We start from the raw sequence: 23117 nt of genomic DNA, 5'->3' as shown, positions 1-23117 counted from the left end.
CTAAAGCTGACCCAGGAGCAAGTCCACTTACTATAAGTGTCTCAGACTTCTAATGTGCAAGAAAATGATGCCTCCAAGAATATATAGTGGCATCTTGACCCATAGTAGCCACTTGGCAAACTCAAAATAAGTACTGTCTTTTTGTTAAGAAAGGAGGTATTTACAATATATTTCTATAGAAATCAGTATTAAATTTCAATAAAGCAAATGAGAAAAAAATAAGGCTATTACAAAAAATTCCAGATTATATGCTAGCAGGTTAATAAAATAGCTTGTTCTAAAAATGACCAAAACAAAAAAATGGTAGCTCCAATTTTCTTTAAATGTCATAGGACAGCCAGAAATGTTGACTTAAATAATTGAATTATATCAAAGATAATTGGTATTATATTGCCAGACTATTTATAACTATATTTTACATAAACAGAAATTAAGGCTAAATATAATTAAAAAAATAACTATACCCAGGTTCAAAAGAGTGGGAGCAGGGAGAATTATGCTATCTATAACTCTGAAAATCCCCACATGTAGGATATGATATTGCATATTTAAGTAACAAGTTGTTAGGTAATAGATGTATATCTGGATTTTATATAAGCACAACACTCCTCAGATTATACTATACCCAAAATACTAAACCAAATATACTATTGTCAAAGTATTTTGAAAAACATAAAGTATAATAGAACAATTAAAAAAAAAAAAAAAAAAGCATGTTGTTGACCAGGCATTTTTTTCTGAACTCATAGATATAGCAAACAAATTATTAGTTGCCTTAATTTCTTTTTAGAATTATAACTAAAGGTGACAGAATGGTAAGACCCAATATAAAAGTGTTGTTCTGCCTTTAAATTGTTTGGCTACTAGTTATTCAGTCTCTGGAACCACTGGTCAGTCAACACTGAAAGTGACCTACGCCGCTGTCATAATAAGGTTCCCCCTCAGTGAAAGAGAAGGGGCAATTTTAAATTAGTTCTTATTAGGAAATGTAATTGATGGCATTCTATTCTAAATGGAAGAATCTCACCATAAGCAAACTTAAAGGTAAAATGAGGTTTTTTAAATATTATTATTCATAGCATATGAAGAAAAGAAAATAGTCTATACATTTAATTATTACTACTACAGGTCCTCCTTTTCCCTTACGCCTGTGGCTTTTTAATCCAACCCCAGTGCTTGTAACAAAGTCAGTTCTCTAAAAAAGATATGAAGGAGGATGGAGACAAGGCATTACCACAGCCCCATGCCCCATGAAGCACAGCTGACTTTCTCCTCCTCCTCCTCATTCTCCTCCTTCACTTTTAATAAATTTATAATAAAAGAGATGCATTACAAGAACAGTTACAAGATGACTTTTTAATCTGAAAATCTGAAGTGCTTCACAAAAAAAGTATTCAAGTTCTAGTTTTTAAATGAGGAAATGTGGCCTAAAAAAGATACAAACTGTCTTCCATTGGCCTTTCTATTCTAGTCTTTCCCAATATACTATACTAGAAGTTCAGTATAACTTATTTACTGAAGAATATAAGGTACTGGTGGTCAGTATAAGAGTCCTGGGCAAGGCAAGGGAGGAGGATATCCTTTGCCAACACCCTCCCCCAACCTCTTCAGAAGATACTGTCATCTTTAAAGATGTCCTAGGCTATAAAGACAGAAAACACCATACAGGAAGGCCCAAACATAACAAATGTCTTTTTTAGATCAGACTGTTTCAAAGGTGTAACAGAACTACAAGCTTTTATCCATTTAAAAGCAAATACAAGAAGATTATTTACTTGATATTTAACTTCCACCCTCTCCATAGACCACTCTCTGAGGATCTATTTTCTACATATAAGTTTTAAGCTTCAAAACAGTGAATTTTGGTAACTCCTACCTTTGTATCCAAAATATCCAAAAGGAATATATGAACATCCACTCCCCTATAATTTCTTGAACACCGACTACAATTTCTTAAAATTCACTAAGATAAAAAAAATTTGAAAAATTAACTTTAAAAGATATATTTGCATACTTTATTTTCGATGGATTTATTTTTAGACAGTTGAAAATGTTGTAATGCAGACTTTTGAAGCCCATGGCAATTATTTTTCTCAGGTTCACTTGAGAGAAATGCCATGGAATTAAGGAGCAAAAGTAAACCATTTCTTAGATTTAGAAGAGATCTTTATTTTTTATATATATCTAAAATATTTCAATATATTTAGAAGTAAAAATGAAAGGAAGAAGGAAGGAAAGGAAGAAAGAAGGAAGCGAGAAAGGAGAAAAAGAAAGGAAAAAAAGGAGGGAGGTGGAAAGAAAGAAATTTTCTTTAAAATTTTCACCCAGATAAATGAATATTATCTTTCAGAATACAGGGTAATCAATTATCCAGGTGCTCAAAGTTCAAAAATCTTAAAGATTCACATAAACATTACATGTCACTAGACAGCTGGCCATCTGACACTCAGACACCTGAATCTAGAAGAGCTTCTACAGGACCCTGGGCAACACCTGACCATACTTGAGGTCAACAGTCATGTTCACCTCTCTTGTCCTTTGTCAAGCCCCAGCTTCTTTCCCAGACCACAGGGAGGCCAGCCTGCTGCGTCTCATACAGGATCTTGTTGTACCCTGGCTAATTATGCCCCATTACTAACAGAGCTGTGTCTTCTAGTCTAGATCACCGAGGGCACATACTGCTATGCCCTCTGACTCTCATCCCTGAAACAGACCCAGTGTGGGAGGCTGAGGAAGTGAGAGGGAGGGCAGTGCACCCAGAACCCCTTGGAGCAGTTTCTGTACACTCCTCAAGCTCTGAACCAGACTGCAAAGCACAGGAAAACACATTCTCTGTCTCCTTCTCTCCAGAAGAAAAAAAGGAAGGGTAAAGGTTGGGGGATGAGATTACAACTGGAGTGAAAACCTTAACTTTTCTTAAAAAGAAAAATTCTGCCCCCCTACATTTTAAAAAGAAAGAAGTGATATCCAATCAAAAAGGATATACCGGGACCACTGGGGGTGGAGTGGGCAGAGGGTAGAGTGGATGCTGGACGGGAACAGAGAAAGCTCCTCTTTCTGGTTGTTTTCTCCCAGTTCCCAGACATCTGTCTTTAATGCAAAAGCCAACACTGGTGTACAATAATGCTTAAGAACCTAGCATTTCCTCTAGAAAATAAAAAGAATAATCTAAAATAACACATTTATTCTGGAGAAGACAACACCTCCATGAAAAACTCCTTAACTACTTTTAAGAGGGGGAAATAAAGACATACAACTGCAATAACTCTGATTTTTTGTTCTACACAGAAGTCAAATGAAGACGTCTGTGCAGCTATACATACTAGGACCTACTGTGCACCATCCCCCCCCAACCCCATAAAAATAAAAAATTATTTTTCAAAAATAGTCAGAAGTAATACTTGATCACGAAAACAAGACAATCATGTGATTGGAAATGTCAATGTTACATGGAGTCCTTAAAGAACAAATCACAGCCACTGGTGCAAAGAAAACAGAAGCGTGAGACAGAGCACAAACATTTCTGAAGGGCGACAAAGGGAGGCCGCAGCTCCGCTCTCACAAGGACCGCATCCGCGAATGTCCCCACAGAGGTCACAGGAAGACAGCTTCGCTTCGGAGTTGTAACTCCTCACCGCTCGTCTCCCTGTGCAGAGGCAGACATCAGTTTACACAGATCCCTTGTTTAGAAACATTTACTCTGCCAAAACTTAAGAGCACTTCGATACACTGTCCTGAGTTTTCCATTCTTCGCATAATTTTATTTTCTTTAGAAGAAACAACTGAAATGCTAAGGAGGGGCCCAAACTGCTAACCAAATCCAAGAGAGAAACAATGCCTTCCGTGCACTGTGTCCACCACCAGCAGCTGGCCAGCAGGGAGACAGAAAACAGACTGCAGCTGCACGTCATGATCCCAAGTACACTTGACTCTCTTACTGGAACAGGAAAGACTTTAAACTGAGAATTGTTTAACCTCCAGGAGAGTTTATTTTAGGGTGTCATTTTCTATGCATTCAAGCGAAGCTCTAATCATTAGGACTACTGAAAAGAGATTTACCGTGGGCTTCACTGAAAAACACAAACAGATGAAGAGAAGGCTGCCTAGGTAATGCATTTCAATGTTTTAAAATGTTGACCTTAGGGGCGCCTGGCTGGCTCAGTCAGTAGAGCATGCGACTCTTGATCTCAGAGTTGTGAAGTTAAGCCCCACATTGGGTGTAGAGATTACTTAAAAATAACATTTGAAAATAAATAAATAAAACATTGAGCATATAGTATCTAGAAACTATTCAACTTGGGTAAAGTTTATAGTACAAGCTAATATTAACAGAAAAAAACTAAAGTTCCTACAGCACTAAAGTAAACTTACTATACAACATAAATGATTTTTATTTTTATCATTTTTAAAACCACGTTCCATTTTTAAATTTATTCATGATTTTTTAATACTGTTACATTTTTAATGTTTTTAATATTGTATATTTTTAATTTTAGGTTCTTCAAAAATGGGATGGTACGTTTCTATTATTTCTGACCTTTCCCATATTTTCACTTGAGAATGTCACCCTCATAAATAAGTTGCCTTTCACAAAAAACTGTACGTAGACCGAATGTTTTTTGTTTCTTAAATGTTTGAAATATTCTCCATTCACTGAAGAAACATCCATTGGAGAATTTTGCAACGACTTTAAATTACAAAGTTGGGTAACTAGGCACAACCATTGAATCTCAGCAGTGGATCCCACCTTTCCACCAGAAAAGAAGTACTGCCATCAGTGTCTCCCCAGAATGTCCCACAAGAACCTGGGCAAACGCTCTTCCCAACTCTACCAGGGGGTGAAAGATGAGAAGAACCAGCTTGTCGACTTAGAAGGAAAAAGAACTCGTGTTCTTAACCGTAGTCTTCAATGATACTCCACTGAACACTACTAATGATGTGAACAAGTTCATTTGACGTTAGAGTGTAATTATCTACAAGTACTTAACACGTGAAAATGTCCACAAATCTCATGCGTTCTAAGGATTCTGAGCCATCAGGAGGGCTCACTCAGAATAAGACTTATTGCAATCACAGAGATCACACAGTCACAAAACGTCACTCTGTGACTGGGTGTAGAGTAGCCCTAACTAACCCGGGTGACCTACAAACCAGATCTCTACTTTCACATCCTACATCTTCAACATTTTCTAAAGTAACGACTTACCGGTAAAACCAAAGAAGCTCAAGTTATTTTCCAAATAGACTATATTTTTCTTGATATGCTAAAAAAATCTGATATAATATTAGTATAAATGTTAGCAAAACAACAGACTTCCTCAATGAAGAAACAGCTAAACCCATCCCAGGATTTTATATTGCAAAGGAGGCTCATGTTCTCTCCTGAAGAAATCCCATTTTAAAACAGGAAACAGATGAAAGGGATGCTCGGAACAGAAGCAAAACCTTGGAAACCACACATAACTGGGCTCTTGGTTATTTCAGTTTTTCTTTGTAAATTTTGTAATTGTGAGTTAAAACCTAGAACATGAGGAAACACCTAAAATTATGAGCAAAAACATCACTTTTTAATATTCATTGGCTAAACGGGATCATGTGACTTTTGTAAACTATCAGTTGTCTTCATTTAAATGGAAAACTCACCTCCCGCACTCCACCTCCCACACTCTCCCCAACAACCACCCCCCACACACACACACAAAATAGGTGGCCACTTCAAATAAACGCATGAATACGTGAATGAATGCTTGCTTCCCTTCTAAAATATTAGGAAATCTAAAACACACTTACTTGGTTCATAGTAATCCACTATGGACACCAAAGCATCTTGTGTATTTGAAACTTTAAAGTTTCTCACAGCAGGAATATCAACACAAAACTGGGTTTCATTTACCTTGAAAATACAAAAGACTCTTAAGGGGGTGACATACTATGTGTTCGTGACAAAGCAAGACACTTCTTTTTCTTATCATCTTAAGAAACAGAAACTAACATTTAGAGAGGATTTCTGGGTGCCAAGTACTATGGTAATAAGCACTTTACATAAATTACCTCATTTAACTCATGAAACAATTCTTACAAGATAGGTATTGTTCACATTTCCATTTCACCAAAAGGGATACTGAGAATCAGAGGGGTTAAGCAGTAAATCCAAGGATGCATGCTCCTGGGCCCTGGTGCCTCACCCAATCCCCGTCTAGGCAACACACCCCCTAGGTTACTGCTAATGGATCACAGCAGCCCCCTTCTCTGAAGAATTGCCCTCAGCTCAGGGGAGCAACCTCACCAGTAAGTGAGGTAACTGCAGGTGGGGGTTGTGCACCCCACAACCAAAAACTGACATGTCATACAAAAGGCCAACTCCTTGTCTCCTGGAGGGGCAGTTTATGCCAATTTGGCAACCAATATTATTAAAGAAATCTGAAATTGATAAGTTCCTTCAAATATTCCATTACGTGCCAATAGAAAAGTCAATTAATCAGTCAGAACATACCGGACACTCAAATTAAGATAACCATTAAACAAGTACATCACAGATATGAGACAAACACCAAAATCAATTACATTATTAAATGAAAACCTTAAACTTATTTTTCACGTCCCAAATCAAGCCATGCTTTTCAAACAGGATGTAAGATATGAAAATCCCTGAACAGAAAAAGAAGCTAGAGACTTTGGATGAGTTTTAACAGGGTTTTAACCAGAGTTGTTTATGAAGTTGTTTATGAACAAATGAGAACTAGCTTTTTTAATGTGTATATATATTGCCAAAGCAATGTATTACTGATTCATACTTGGCAAAACTGGAAGAAGAGATGCAGGTAGGTATTCCCTCCTCAAAACATGATATCATAAGAATACTTAAACTCAATTGCGTTTCAACCTGAGTTTCATGTAGATGTTACAAGAAAAGAATAAATTACATGCCAGCAGTTTTGAATACAAATACATTCTTGAATTCTTACATTTCTCTCACATATTTTATACACCTTATTCTTGGATCAATAATTTTCATACAACAATGAGAAGAGTATATGAAAATTATATAATAATTTGCATTAAGATCAAACCTCTGAGAATATTCTTCTAGGATGTAAGCATGTATATATTCGATGCAGGAATGTTAATCCCTTTGGGATTTATTAAAAGCTTCATGAAAGCATTTTAAAACTCATAATTAAAGCTTTCATCATCAGCACTGAAACTGATAATTTTAGCAATTCCCTGAGGCAGAGGGGTTCTCAAATTGGGATCAGGACTGAATTTTTGAAATTACAATGTGACAATTTCTACAAAGTTTACATGTGGCATGAAATAATGATTTAGCTAGAAAGACTTTTCATCAGGCTCGTCAGTAACAGTATTCACTTTAAATCGATTTTATAGTGATGCTTGTTGAGTGGAGACAAATATGTGGTTGCCATGTCAGAGTCATTCGGGGACACAGAAAGCTCAAATAATGACAAAGGAACCACGCACAGAGCAAGGCAGACTTTCAAACACAATACATGGCAGGCTTGTCGCCTATACAAAACTTGCATTTTACTACTTACAGAATCTAAATATAGGTTGAGTTTTCCATGATCGTGTTCCACTTTCTTCACCGTCTCACTCAGAGGAATTGCATCTGAAGGCACGGTAAAACCACTGAGCAGGTTCACTTCCATAAGGGCCATGCCACTTCTAGCTGGGCCCAAAAACCTAAAACAAAGAGAAAGGATGGAAGGAAGAAAACCCTTTAGGAAAAACCTAAAGCCGTTGGCAAACTATCTTTAGATAAAAATTAAAACTGCCAAGCACTATTCCAAATATTTACTGTTTAGTTGAAGTAAAAATCACTAGAGAAAGTTGTAAAACCCGTAATCCTTTCCTTACAGGTATGAAATTCTGTAATTTTCAACGATATGAGGAATAATAATTTAAAAATGTGTTCATTTGACATGAAATGCCTGCCATGTATCAGCCTTGTGCCTGTAGATCATAACAAGTTCAACCTGGATGCCCTTTCCGTGGGCAACTCTGTGTTCTAGGGGTGATTCCAAACTGAATTACATTTTTCATTTTCTCAGAATTTGACAGCACTAAGCTTTCTAGCTGAAAGCCAGGAGCTGAAAAAGAAACTGAAAACTTGACCACTTAACAGTAGACCACCGCCAAGTCTTAAGCAATCTTCTCTTCATCTGGTTTTAGAAAAAGAAGACCAGTAGGGAGAGTCCTTCTCTTTGTTCTCCCACATGCTTGGAGCACATTTTGTGTTTTCTTTGGCCACCTGGCGAGAATTACAAGCCTCGGAAAGTTTTGTTACACTACATTGTTCTCTCATCCTGTTGTACACAACGTGAGCATCAAAGGATCCGGGCACCAACAACGTTTTGTCTCCTTTAAAATAAATAGTTTTCTAAAATGAATAGGTGGCAAGAGCTCTTTTGTTTGGAGCAGAAAGAGCCCAATGTGGTTATGGAAAGGAGTTTGTCTCCAACATGAAAGGATCATTGTTAAGTGAGTTCCTGTTGTCCTTTCAGATGGCAAAAGCCAGAAGGGCTGGTAGAGAATCTTGCTTTTTAGAGCAGCAAACAGACGGCTGCCAAACATGACTGATGGAAAAGCCATACAGTTACAACTGCTGACGACAGCTGGCTCAGCGACCCCAAACAAGTGAAACCATCTGTGGGGCGATGCATGCAGCCAGAAGAGATGCTATTGAAAACCAATAAGTGCACTGCAGCTAGAGGTGTTTGTATTTGAGCAGACATTAAAGATGAGAAGAATGGCCAGTCTGCTTAAATACGATGACTTTCAGCACACCATCAAAAGTGCCTTGGTTGACCTGGTCTTTCTACTGGCCCAGGACAGAACTTGTTAAATTACCATGCCATACACAGAAAAATTTATCTGAGATGAGTAAGGGCTTGGGCCCTACTGATGGGAATCAAGTGCCTGAAATACCAGTTTTTCTTTCCATTAAATGCCACTGAAAATTTTCATTGAAAATATTTGTATTTTGTACCATATTTTTCTCAGAAGACTAGTAGCAGCATCCAAATCCTTTTTATAAGACCAACCCCTACTTTCACATGAAAACAGTTCCCTTCTCCACTTTCTCCCAAAAGGCAGGGCGGGGTGGGGAGGGAGGGATATCCTCTATCTATCAAAGTCTATTGTCCCTCTGATTCCTGATGATAGGTTAAGATCTGGAATTCTGCATCCTTTCATGAGCTCTTATAAGTAAAAAGGCCCCATCATGATCTGAATCTTAGTTTCACCTAATTTTCCTCATCTGTTCCTTCAATTGACCTCCCTAAAAGGTAAAATCACTCTCACAGCTCCAAAGACTATGCTGCTTTGCCCATTTCAAAACCAGAATTTTAAACTTACTTAGAAGATTTATTTTTATTGATTTCTGTCTCCCCTCCAAACAGTAAATTCCATGAAGACAGGGCCTGTGTCTTTTTTAAATCACCATTATATTCCAACATCTGACACTGTGTTTGCCACATAATGGAGACTCAAATGATATTTACTGAATGAATGAATGAATGAATGAAGAATGAATAAATGGTGAGTGAATGAATGAGAAAAGCAGGGTTAATAATACCACCTGCTTTATAGAGTTATTGTAAAGATTAAATGAGATGCATGTAAAAGTGCCTGGTATAATGCCTGGCATGTAAATTTGTGATAAGTGTAGGTTATTACTACTTACAATAATAATAATAACTTGATGCTGCTCTTCCGGGGAAGAACCCAATCACAAGCTTTGCAAGGAATAACTTTCTTCTTAGCTAAAAGGAAGTCACTGAAGAAATTCTGATATCCCCCTCCTGCTGGTCCAAAATGCCCAGTAAGGGAAGGAAAGGGGCAAACACATGTGACATTTATACCAAAATCATGAACATGAAGGCCCAAAGATAGTATATCTGTACTAGTATGCCTGCAATGTATCAGCCTTGTGCCTGTAGATTATAACAGGTTCAATCTGGATGCCCCTTCCGTGGGCAACTCTGTGTTTTAGGGGTGATTCCAGATGAATTTCATTTTTCATTTTCTTCAGTTTCTAGTAGCAGTAACGAAGGAGACTGGATTCAACAAGAAATGGCTAAAAAGGTTGGCCACCAGGGGAAATACTCAGAGATGACTCTGAAGAGCATCTGCCAGCTCAGTACCACATCAGTGACTTCCAGCCCAACAACAAGCTAAGCTCAACCAGATCACTATGGGGTATTTAAAAAGAGCAAACAGCAGGTCCTCAATGTCAATGCATCTTTACAGTAACTCCCAACATTACATCAAATCATCCAGAGGTAAGAGGACTGACAAGGAAGAAACTGTAAAGTCTCTTGATTCAAGAACCTTCTAAAGGATTTGCTCTCAAACTTGTGTGTGCATTAGAATGACCAAGAAAGCTGAAGAAGGCAGCTCACAGACTCTGAATCTGTGAAGTCTGTGAGTGGGAACCCCTTTTCCTTTTGACAAGATCTTCAGATGCTTTGGATACAGAACAAATTTAAGAATCGCCTTATTAAGTACTCCTAGAAGCTAAAAGTGCCTATTTATCCAAGGTGAGGACCTTCTAAACTGGAAGATTTCCACTGTGTCTAAAAACCCCATTCTCTTAATTAAATTTGCATATTCTTATGAAGTCTTGGGATAAAAGCATAACACTAAAGGTTAAATATGAAACTGGAATAATTATTTGACAGAAAATTACTAACTGCCAAGAAATAAATGATATTAGAGTTTAAACATGATTGGTTCATTTAAAGTTTTCTTAAATTAGACCTACATTTTATTAACATTTTCTATTCAGATTTGTTATGAATACAAGGAAAACTTGTAAACAATTTTGGACACATTGAAAAATACTTAAATAGAATTAAACAGAATTTCTAATTTGTAATTGGAAGTGTAACCATAACTAAAATATTTGTTAAATGTAACTCCTTATATTGGTATAGTTAGATAACTACATATATACAATAAAACCTTCAAATCTATTTTTTTAAGAGAAAGGACTTAAACAGATACCAACCTTGTACACACATTCAAATTCAAGTGATTTATATCATCCTTATTGTCTTTGACAGCAACATCTAAATCAAAGGCTTCTTGGTCTTGAACAGATCTTCGTCTTCTGGAGGAACCCGAATCTTTCACATTATAAATAACATTAAGCTGCAATAAATAATAAATTAACATAAATACTAAACTAGTAATAAATCATTAGCAATATATTACCACCATTATGTATTATAAATATCAGGTAATGATTCTCTTTGGGATAAACCCAACTAGAACTGTAATCTTCAATCAAGGAAAAAGCTAGTTTTACTAGCTAAAAAAGTACTATTATTAACAAGTGTTATAAAAGCTTATAAGAAATGATTTTTAAAATTGAGGGAATTGTTAGCTAATACTCCAAAACAAGTATAGACCTTCACGATATTATGGATATGGCTTTTTTTCCTTCCAAAGAATGTAAAACATTCCCTTTAGGAAAAGAAGCGATACTACTGCCTATCTCCTCTTGAGAGCATCCGCTAACTCCTAAGTTCTGCTGCTCAACTGGTGTCATTTTTCACAAACGGGAACCTTAGAAACTCTCAGTAAAATAAATCAAAAATAAAACATTCAAGAGCCCTGGTTGAACAGAAACCTGTTCAATTACTCAGCATTCTTTTTGACCATATAACATTTTTCAAAGATGATAAAATAAATGATGAATTTCAAGACAACTTGGTCTTTTTCAGCAAATACTCTGTGCCTACCACTAGTGTGAAAGGTACTGTGGGGACACTGGGCAAGTGTAAGGGCAAGTTTTGTTTTTTGTTTTTTGTTGTTGTTTTTTTTTTTGTTCTTGTTGTTATTTTTTTCCCCAAAGAGTTCCTAAGATCAGAAGCTCTGGAATACACTCAAAATTTCCTACACCTGCCTCATGCCAAGTTGAATTGGAACCTATTGCAATTTTGTACCTCTTCCACCTTTTTTGATACCACAATTCATAAGCCTTATTGTTGCTATGTAATGTTGTATTTTCTTATACTTAAATCTCACACACACACACACACACACACACACCCTCAGAACTAAACACCTAGTACCCACTGTAGATTTTCACACTTCAAATTTTTTTTAATTTTATTTCTTTACTTTTGAGGGGGTGGAGCATGAGCACATGTGTGAGCAGGGGAAGAGCAGAGAGACAGGGAGAGTTAGAGAATCTCAAGCAGGCTCTGCACTGTCAGCACTGGAGCCTGACACGGGTCTTGAACCCATGAACTGTGAGATCATGACCTGAGCCGAAACCAAGAGTCAGACACTTCACTGACTGACTGAGCCACCCAAGTGCCCCTGATTTTCACACTTTAAAAAATATTCTTTCTAAGCCTTCCTCTTTCAAACCTAAGAATTACAACTTTTTATTCTGCTACACCTAGCTCATATAATCCTTCATTCCCTTGATCATTCTGGTTATCTCACTCTGGATATTCTCTAACTCTTTCTGGAACCACAATTAAAATTTTAGAATATTCTTAGAGGAGCTGAAGAATGGTTTCATAAAATTGGAGAGACGGTCTCTGTTATTTCCATCATCCTCGTTCCAGTGGCATGCAATTGTCGTTAGAGACCAACGTCATCAGGAAACAAACAAGAACTACAAAATGTGTCCTCTGGATCATAATTAATACTCATCTATAATGTAGTATTAGGGTTAATGTTTGACCTACAAAAAGCTCAACTGCCCATTCAGAAAACTTTGAGATGTCTTGCAGTTTATTTCCAACAGTTTAGCATTTTAGTACTTCAAACAGGTTAACACTTACTGCAAACCTGAGAAGTTTCTTTGCTTTTCTGTATCCAGAGTGCTTACAAAAATATCAACTAAAAGAAATCTCAGTAACTATTTCTGGGTGACCAACTTTTTTGCAATTTGTTTCTCCATCATGAGAAGTGCCTATAAGATTTCTGCATGTTGATACAGATTTGGAATAGTGAGTGTTCTGACCAGCAGGTACCTTTTTTTTTTTTTTTAACAATTTATTCATTTTTGAGAGACAGAGCATGAGCAAAGGAGGGGCAGAGAGAGAAGGAGACACAGAATCTGAATCAGGGTCCAGGCTCTGAGCTGTCAGCACAGAACCTGATGTGGGGCTTGAACCCACGAACCGCGAGATCGTGACCTGGGCTGAAGTCAGATGCTTAACTGACTGAGCCACCCAGGCACTCCAGTAGGTACCACATTTACTGCTGTGTTCCTTCAAAACTCAAGTAAAACTCATTTGGCTTCAGTAATTCGTCTACATTTGGTTTATCAAGAATCAATTCCGACCAATTTGGTGATTTAAGTACATATAGTTTTTCAATTATACCTAAAATAGCCTTTGTATTTACTTTTAGATTTGCTATTTGCATTGAAAGACAGCTTGGGAATGAGAATTTTCACATGGCCTTTGTTAGTAAAGACAAATATAAATTATTCACCCTTTTCTTTTTCTATTCTTTTTGTTGGATACTATTCCTTTTAACTGTGATCATTTTTCCTTGATTTTTAAAAAACATTTACTGCTATGTTTTGAATATCATACAAAATAATCTTAGAATCACTTAGAAATAATTCTATCTGCCCTCCTTAGCTAGTATATCTGTCCTTTCAACTAGAATACTTGTATGGTTTTTTGGAAAAGTAACTTTCCTCTATCATAGCCATTTTTTAACTTTCTCAGTAACTCTTTCAGGGTTTGTTTGGTTTGTATATTCTAACCAAACACATAACCATTTTTGGTCCCATCACATATTGTTTTTGGTTTCCAGTAAGATTATGTCAAGTCCTGGGGCACGTGGGTGGTTCAGTTGGTTAATGGCTCAGGTCATGATCTCATGGTTCATGAGTTTGAGCCCCACATCAGACTCTGTGCTGACAGCTCGGAGCCTGGAGCCTCCTTCAGATTCTGTGTCTCCCTTTTTCTCTGCTCCTCCTGCACTCATGCTCTGCCTCTGTCTCTCTCACCCAAAAATAAATGAACATGAAAAAAAATTTTTTTTAAAGATTATGTCAAGTCCCTGTAATTTTCAATGTATTATGTACTATAATAACTATTCGACTCAGGATTTTACATACTATTTTGATTTTATACTAGCCCTATTGCACCATTAAGGGTAAGTTTCATTGGATTTTATTCTTATAACAAAGCGCTAAACGTATCATGCTCTAATTGTTTTATTTACTATTGTATAAGATTTTCCATTAAAAGGACACATTTCCTATCTTCAAGTCAATTCCTTATAATATCATGTTGACCTTTATGTTTTTAAATGGATATTAAAAAGTTATAGGTAAAATTTTAAATGTATTTATTTATCAAGTCATAGTAGAAACTCTCCCAGCATTAGAATTTCTGAGCTGTATTTTCACAAAAAAAGTGAAAGTTGGGACTTCCCAACAAGTCACATGAATCACATTGGAAGAATTAATCCTAACTTCAAAAAGCATATGATACTCAAGAAATATTTTTCCAAGGTTATCAATCCATTTGGTTACTGTCAACTGACTACTAGTAACATCTCTGATACTTTTTATTAAAGAGAGTGATCTATCTTGCCTAAGTCCACAGAAATAAATCCTCAAGAATTTTATACATTAAGTTAAAGATTTAGCAGTACCCCCCAAAATTATTAAAACAAGCCATATTTAACTAAACAAAAATAAACATTGTTACATACCTGACAAATCGCAAATCCAAAACCACTTGCGGAAATATTAACTGCAGTTGGCTGTACCACTGAAAGCTGAATAAAGGTGGAAAAAAGGTGAATAAGGTTAATATTCCATATCTAGGTCCTTCCAGGTAGCACAAGAGATCAGTGTTATCCCTCACTGGCAGTGTATGCCATCTGTGGGAAGCTCTAAGAATTTTGCACAGTCTCACATATCAAAAGCTATGGGCTCATCAGAGAAGAGAGGTGAAGACAGATGAAGGGACACTCTCCACACACCCTCACCTTTGCCCTTTGGGAGGGCACATCAGTGCCATAGTCAGGGCTGCCCTTCTGAAGCAGGAAAGACAAGAAACAACGGTCATCTCCCTCCTCCAGTCTCCCTTAGTCAGCACCTAATCTTCTGGCCTTCCCACGAACCCAGTGGCACATGATCATTGATTATGATGAACACTATTCCTTCTCTTCTATCACTATTCCCCTTCCTCATTTTTCAGCCTTGAAGTTAGCACTTTCATCCCTCACTCTCAACTTCCCACAAGGTTAACCACAGGAATAAAGTTAGGGTCTAGAATAGTCCTTTATTACGTTTCAAAGGAAGAATCCTACTACTGGCTCTATCAATTCTCCTAAGAGGACATGTGGTCTAGCTAAAAAAGAACATGGTCTGAAATCATGGGTTCAAACCCTAGCTCTACTATTGCTAGCAACCAATCTTAAACAAGTTACTTAACCTCTGTCTCAGCTTCAGTTTTATCATGTGCATGGTGGGGATGAAAGTACTTACTTTCTTAGTGTCGGTTTGAGAAGTAAATGCAATAGCACATGTAAAGAAATCTGGCACAGTGCCTGCAAAGAATAGGAACTCAACAGGTGTGTTCATTCTTTTCCCAATATGATAGAGCCCATGGTTCCTCCTTTTCCAAATCTTTCCAAAGTTCCCATCCCCTCCTTTCTTCCCCAGCTCAGCAGTTCAACCAACGGAGGACACTCCTTCCCCCCAGTCCCTTTACAAGGCTCTAGAAACAAGTCTTTGTTGAAGTCGATAGAATGGAAATAAAATAGCATTCCAGCATAAGGAATCATCCACATGGAATTTTAAATAACCACCCCCTTGTCCATACCTCTGCCATCTGGAGAAGAAAGCGGTTCTGTCTGTCAATCTGAAACTTTATAGGACTTGGTGAACTGGGCCCCATCACAGTCACTTGGACGTTCGTACTTTCTGTGTTCATTAGAGCTGCAAATTCAGATAGGGCCTTCAAGGCTACAATGGTGTCCTGTTGAGGAAAGAACAACATGTGTGCATGTAAGTATATATCAAGGTCACCAAAGAGTAAATTTAGTAATGTTTAGGACACCCACTATGCATTCATCCACCTTCCTTGAGAGTGGAGCTCTCCTTTATTCATTTTTGAATGTCCTTGACCTACAGTACAGGAGAGGTGTGGAAAATATCCGCTGATTGAAGCTGAGTATCTACTGTATCAGTTACCATAGATGAAAGATGACCAACATAATGGGGAACTAATTTATTCCATATACATATCAGATACGTTGTTTATATCAGTGATGAGAAAAAATTAAAATGAGTAACTCAGACCTTTGACTTAAGGTACCAAATTTTTTAATTGCCAATTTTATGAAGTCATGAAAAAAGCAATCATATACTTCCTTTAAAACATTACGTATATATTTAAACTATTAATTAGTTTAAAAAATTAAAAACTATGGGGCGCCTGGGTGGTGCAGTCGGTTAAGCATCCGACTCTTGATCTCGGCTCAGGTCATGACTTCATGGTTCGTGAGTTCGAGCCCCACATCAGGCTTTGCACCAGAGTGCTTGGGATTGTGTCTCTCCTTCTCTCTGCCCCTCCCAGGCTTGTGCGTGTGCACTCTCTCTCTCTCAAAATAAATAAATAAACATTTAAAAAGTTAAAAACTATCATCACTCACCTGGGTAGATGCAAAACCTCCCAAGCTATTCCTTTGCCTGCTTAGCCACCTCATAATCGGGATTCCCTCAGAAACCTGATATTGCAGGAAGTGTGAAAGTAGCGCATAGGCTGCAATTTCAATATCCAGGGAGCGTGGCTGCCAGGATTCAGAAAGTTTAGACTCTGAAGACACCCAGAATTGCATGCCTCCTGCAAAAGACAAGTAATAATAGTCTGGCCAACTGAACAAAAATTACATTTTATACCATTAAATATCCCTACACTGGTCCAAGTTCTACCTGGCTATATATAAAAATATATACGTATATATTTATGCCATGCAAATACATGTGTATTCACAAACACAGACACACATATAAGCATTCACTTATATGTCACTTTCTAAACTATCATAACTTTTAAATTTTCATCCTTTTCCTCTTGCTTATATTTTAGAATGTTTTGATGAAAATAATTTCCCAAGAGAAATCCCACATGTTTGGCTCAAGACTAAACAGCTATAAATAAGAAAAAATATATACTCTAGAAGATTTCTGACCAGGCCATCCCAAAAATATTTTAGGATACATTAGAAAGAACCCTGTTCTGGGAATCTGCCATTAACCAGCTCTAATGTTCTAGGAAACCTCGCCTTTTTTTTCATTATCTGAAACTTGGTGTTATAAGTTCAAAATCCAAGGCCCCAAGAAAAAATGAAGGACTCTGGCCAACTTGACAATCTTCCTAGAAATATCCCTGCTGCCCCCAGAGGAACATCTTACTTGGTGCTCCCTACCCCCTTTCAAATATTACTCTTTAGATGATGATTACACTTAGGTGGAATGTGAAATAACTACCACTTGTACAAGCAGAGAAGGAATACCAAGGACTTCCATCTCTGTGTAATAATCTATCCCCAGCACTGCAACAGGCAAAAAAAAAAAAAAAATAGTAAGAATTCATTTTAAGGTACCACTAACAATAATGCAATATTTTTCACACTCTTAGAAATCACTTTCTGTAGTGTAGTGTGGAAAACACTTTCTACAATTATCCCTTCTTGAATTAACAGGGCTTTGAATCAGTAGACATTACCTAAAATTATTTCTGCCCACCCATCCCCATCTCTGTGTCAGTCTGTCTGTCTATCTACCTATCTCTCTCTCTGTCTCCCTCACACACCCACACCACTCCCTGGATCCCTGACCAAAGAGGCCATTTGGGAAGTAGCAACACCTGTACTTTTTGTCCTGTTGTAGTTCATTAAAACAAAAAGTCACCCAACTCACTAACAGCATTTTGTGGCATTCGCATTCTATGAGTTAGCATATTCACTCAAATTTTGAACATTTGCTAGGAGTTATTCCCATTTTACATCTAGGGAAACTGAAGCTTATAAAAGCAAGTAGCAGAACCAGAATTCAAACCCAAGTCTCTCCACAACCCAACATCCTACGGACCATTGAAGGCCACCCAACCAGAAATGGTATCAGAGAACTCAAAAGGTAACTGACATAGGGCAGAACATATCTGAAAGAAGGAAACAACCAAGCCCCGAATTCTCTAGAAAACTCAGGGAGAGCAGAAGCAGCCATGTCAGACCCATCTGATCTCATCTGCATTTCATTTTTCTTCCATTTCACAAATTTTTTTAACGTTTATTTTTGAGAGACAGAGAGAGACACAGCATGAGTAGGGGAGGGGCGGAGAGAGAGGGAGACACAGAATCCAAAGCAGGCTCCAGGCTCTGAGCTGTCAGCACAGGGCCTGATGCAGGACTCAAACTCACGAACCATGAGATCATAGCCTGAGCCAAAGTTGGACACTTAATCCACTGAGCCACCCAGGTACCCCTTCTTCACATTCTGAAGATATAAATGTTATCAACTTCATATCTGGCTTACAAAACCTTTTCACATAATTTATATATTTCATAATGCATAGCAGTCTAACAATCTCAAATGACCCCATGCATTACCTTCTTGTTCTGCTCTCCAAGTCAGCATATTCAAAGCTTCCTTGGCTTTAGGGCTCCCGACAGATGACAGTGCATAAGTTATAAGAGCTAAAGTATAATTGTCTGAAATTCCTCTATTAAATTCAGACTCCAAAAAGTTGATAGACTCTTGTACATCAATATTAGGCTAGAAAAAAAAACATATATTTTACTATTGAAAATAACCCATAACCACACATTTAAATGAAAAGTATTTTTAAACATTTATTCAAAAAATAATTTCAGTGTCTGTTAAGCCCCTAACTTTGTCCTAGGCAATAGGAATCAATGATGATCATTGACATTTAAATATTTGCTATTCATTTTGAAAATAACACTGCTTTTGAAAAAGAAATGCAGGAATCATACCCATTTATAATTGCAGAAAAAACATAAGATATCTAAGAATAAACCTAACCAAAGAGGTGAAAGACCTGTACTCTGAAAACTATAAAACACTGATGAAAGAAATTGAAGATGACACAAACAAATGGAAAGACATTTCATGCTAAGGGACAGGAAGAACACATTTGTTAAAATGTCTATACTACCCAAAGAAATCTACACATTTAATACAATCCCTGTCAAAATACCACCAGCATTTTTCACAGAGCTGGAACAAACACTCCTAAAATTTGTATGGAACCACAAAAGACCCTGAATAGCCAAAGTAATCTTGAAAAACAAAAGCAAAGCTTGAAGGCATCACAATTCCAGAATTCAAGTTATATTATGAAGCTGTAGTAATCAAAACAGTATGGTAGTGGCACAAAAACAGACACACATATCAACAGAATAGAAAATCCAGAAATGAACTCACAACTACATGGTCAATTAATCTTTGATAAAGTAGGAAAGAATATCCCATAGGAAAAAGTCTCTTCAACAAATGGTGTTGGGAAAACTGGACAGCAAAATGCAAAAGAATAAAACTGGACCACTTTCTTACGCCATTCACAAAAATAAATTCATAATTGATTAAAGACCTAAATATGAGACCTGAAACCATTAAACCCTAGAAGAGAACACAGGCCTCTTTGACACTGGCCATAGTAACTTCTTTCTAGGTGTGTCTCCTGAAGGCAAGGGAAACAAAAGCAAAAATAAACTATTGGGAATACATCAAAATAAAAAGCTTCTGCACAGCAAAGAAAACAATCAACAAAACTAAAAGGCAAACCTATGGAATGAGAAAAGATATCTGCAGATTACATACCTGATAAAGGGTTAGTATCCAAAATATATAAAGAAATGATACAACTCAATACCCAAAAAGCAAATAATCCTATTAAAAATGGACAGAAGAGGGGCACCTGGTTGGCTTGGTCAGTAGATCATATGCCTCTTGATCTTGGGGCTATGAGTTTGAGCCCCATGTTGGGTGTAGCGATTACTTAAAAATAAAAAAAAATAAATCTTTTTAAAAATGGGCAGAAGATATGAATAGACAGTTTTCTAAAGAAGACATACAGATGGCAATGGGTAAATCAAAAGATGCTCAACATCACTCATCATCAGGGAAATGTAAATCAGAACTACAATGAGATATCACCTCACATCTGTCAGAATGACTAAAATCAACAACACAAGAAACAGGAGGTGTTGGCGAGGATATGGAGAAACGAGAACCCTCTTGCACTGTTGGTGGGAATGCAAACTGGTACAGTCACTCTGGAGGTTCCTCAGAACATTAAAAATAGAACTACCCTACCATCCAGCAATTTCACTACTAGGCACTTACCCAAAGAATACAAAAATACTGATTCGAAGGGATACATGCACCCCAATGTTTATAGCAGCATTGTCTACAATAGTTAAATTATGAAAACAGCCCTAGTGTCCACCAACTAATGAATGGATAAAGAAGATGTAGTACACATACAAACACACACACACACACACACACACACACACACACACACTGCAATAGTACTCAGCCATAAAAAAGAATTAAATCTTGCCATTTGCAATGACATGGATGGAGCTAGAAAGTATTATGCTAAGCAAAATAAGTCAGAGAAAGACAAATACCATAGGATTGCACTCAGATGCGGAATTTAAAAAACAAAACAAATAAAAAAAAAAAAACAAATGAACAAAGGAGGTAAAAATGAGGGAGAGGCAAATGGACTCTTAACTATAGAGAACAAACTGATGGTTATCAGAGGGGAGGAGAATGGGGAGATGGGTGAAATAGGTGATGGGGACTAAAGCAGTACACTTATGATGAGCACCAGGTGATGTATGGAAGTGTTGAATCACTAAATTCTACACCTGAAAGTAATATTACACTGTATGTTAAGTAACTGGAATTTAAATAAAAACAGAAAGAAAGGAAGGAAAGAAAAGAAAAAAAATTTAAAAAGAAAAGAACACTGCTTTCCAGTTTTTATGAGTAAATAGGCACCATTCCCTAGAAGGAATAAGAAATAAAAAATAGAATTTTTTCTACCATTTAATATCATGAACTCAGACGAGAGCACAAAATATAGTTTGAGAAAAATGTTGGGGCGCCTGGGTGGCGCAGTCGGTTGGGCGTCCGACTTCAGCCAGGTCACGATCTCGCGGTCCGTGAGTTCGAGCCCCGCGTCAGGCTCTGGGCTGATGGCTCAGAGCCTGGAGCCTGTTTCCGATTCTGTCTCCCTCTCTCTCTGCCCCTCCCCCGTTCATGCTCTGTCTCTCTCTGTCCCAAAAAAATAAATAAACGTTGAAAAAAAAAAAAAGAGAAAAATGTTACTCATATCTGATCTCAGGTGTTAAGGCTCTAAATTTAGGGAAAAGTTATCTTCCATGTGCCTAGTACTGGACTAGGGAAATGGCAGGAGCTTACAACACAGAATGGCTGTTTTCAATCATGTGAAATGCAGCTGGCATTAAGGCAATAAAGGCATCAATCACTGAGACAGCTCTGGAGCAGAATTAAGCTCATTAGCATAACTTTCCATGTATACATATTCTCATCCAGACATCCATGCCTACTTAACATGCTTTTTAGAGTGTCGGTGTACTATGTACTAAATTAGCAGACATGGTCATTGCTCCATATTATTTTAGAAATTTAAAAAAATCCTTTGCAATCTAAATGTGCTAGAATACATTCCCAAATTCTGAAGAATTTTCTTTCCCCTAAGAAATTAACCTTTCCAATGATAAAATATGTATTGATTTACCTTACTAATAGCAAGTACAAAAACAGTTATATTAAAAAGAATTTTTAGGGGGGTTCCGGAAGATGGCGGCATAGGAGGACGCGGGGCTCACAGCGTGTCCTGCCGATCACTTAGATTCCACCTACACCTGCCTAAAGAACCCAGAAAACCGCCAGAGGATTAGCAGAAGGGAGTCTCCGGAGTCAAGCGCAGACCAGAGGCCCACGGAAGAGGGGCTCCTCCTGAAGTGGATCACCTAAGGAGAAGCGAGCTAAGCCTGCCCCTCCAGCCCCCGTGCACCTTGCCTACCCACCCCAGCTAATACGCCAGATCCCCAGCAACACAAGCCTGGCAGTGTGCAAGTAGCCCAGACGGGACACGCCACCCCACAGTGAATCCCGCCCCTAGGAGAGGGGAAGAGAAGGCACACACCAGTCTGACTGTGGCCCCAGCAGTGGGCTGGGGGCAGACATCGGGTCGGACTGCGGCCCCGCCCACTAACTCCAGTTATACACCACAGCACAGGGGAAGTGCCCTGCAGGTCCTCACCACGCCAGGGACTCTCCAAAATGACCAAACGGAAGAATTCCCCTCAGAAGAATCTCCAGGAAATAACAACAGCTAATGAACTGATCAAAAAGGATTTAAATAATATAACAGAAAGTGAATTTAGAATAATAGTCATAAAATTAATCGCTGGGCTTGAAAACAGTATACAGGACAGCAGAGAATCTCTTGCCACAAAGATCGAGGGACTAAGGAACAGTCACAAGGAGTTGAAAAACGCTTTAAACGAATTGCAAAACAAAATGGAATCCACGATGGCTCGGCTTGAAGAGGCAGAGGAGAGAATAGGTGAACTAGAAGATAAAGTTATGGAGAAAGAGGAAGCTGAAAGAAAGAGAGATAAAAAAATCCAGGAGTATGAGGGGAAAATTAGAGAACTAAGTGATACACTAAAAAAAAATAATATACGCATAATTGGTATACCAGAGGAGGAAGAGAGAGGGAAGGGTGCTGAAGGGGTACTTGAACAAATTATAGCTGAGAACTTCCCTGAACTGGGGAAGGAAAAGGGCATTGAAATCCAAGAGGCACAGAGAACTCCCTTCAGACGTAACTTGAATCGATCTTCTGCACGACATATCATAGTGAAACTGGCAAAATACAAGGATAAAGAGAAAATTCTGAAAGCAGCAAGGGATAAACGTGCCCTCACATATAAAGGGAGACCTATAAGACTCGTGACTGATCTCTCCTTTGAAACTTGGCAGGCCAGAAAGGCTTGGCACGATATCTACAGTGTGCTAAACAGAAAAAATA

At 37.7% G+C, this 23117-nt stretch overlaps 1 protein-coding gene across 4 annotated transcripts in view; it reads right to left on the bottom strand.

The window, feature by feature from the left end:
* Positions 1 to 2270: 2270 nt before the first annotated feature.
* The window catches only part of CD109 (CD109 molecule), a 176008-nt gene continuing 155161 nt past the window's right edge, over positions 2271 to 23117 (bottom strand). For all 4 annotated transcript variants that reach the window (XM_042939173.1, XM_042939171.1, XM_042939172.1 and 1 more), the window contains 8 exons: positions 18628 to 18793; positions 16669 to 16859; positions 15837 to 15992; positions 14719 to 14784; positions 11030 to 11172; positions 7554 to 7701; positions 5791 to 5893; positions 2271 to 3646 (listed from right to left, as the gene is read on the bottom strand). In XM_042939173.1, coding sequence (XP_042795107.1) covers positions 3471 to 3646; positions 5791 to 5893; positions 7554 to 7701; positions 11030 to 11172; positions 14719 to 14784; positions 15837 to 15992; positions 16669 to 16859; positions 18628 to 18793 — 1149 coding nt within the window. In that variant the 3' untranslated portion in view covers positions 2271 to 3470. The remainder of the gene's footprint in view (positions 3647 to 5790; positions 5894 to 7553; positions 7702 to 11029; positions 11173 to 14718; positions 14785 to 15836; positions 15993 to 16668; positions 16860 to 18627; positions 18794 to 23117) is intronic.

Source organism: Panthera leo, chromosome B2 (assembly GCF_018350215.1).
Source record: "Panthera leo isolate Ple1 chromosome B2, P.leo_Ple1_pat1.1, whole genome shotgun sequence".
In the NCBI taxonomy this organism is placed as follows: domain Eukaryota; kingdom Metazoa; phylum Chordata; class Mammalia; order Carnivora; family Felidae; genus Panthera; species Panthera leo.
This window is presented reverse-complemented; position numbering and strand designations above follow the sequence as displayed.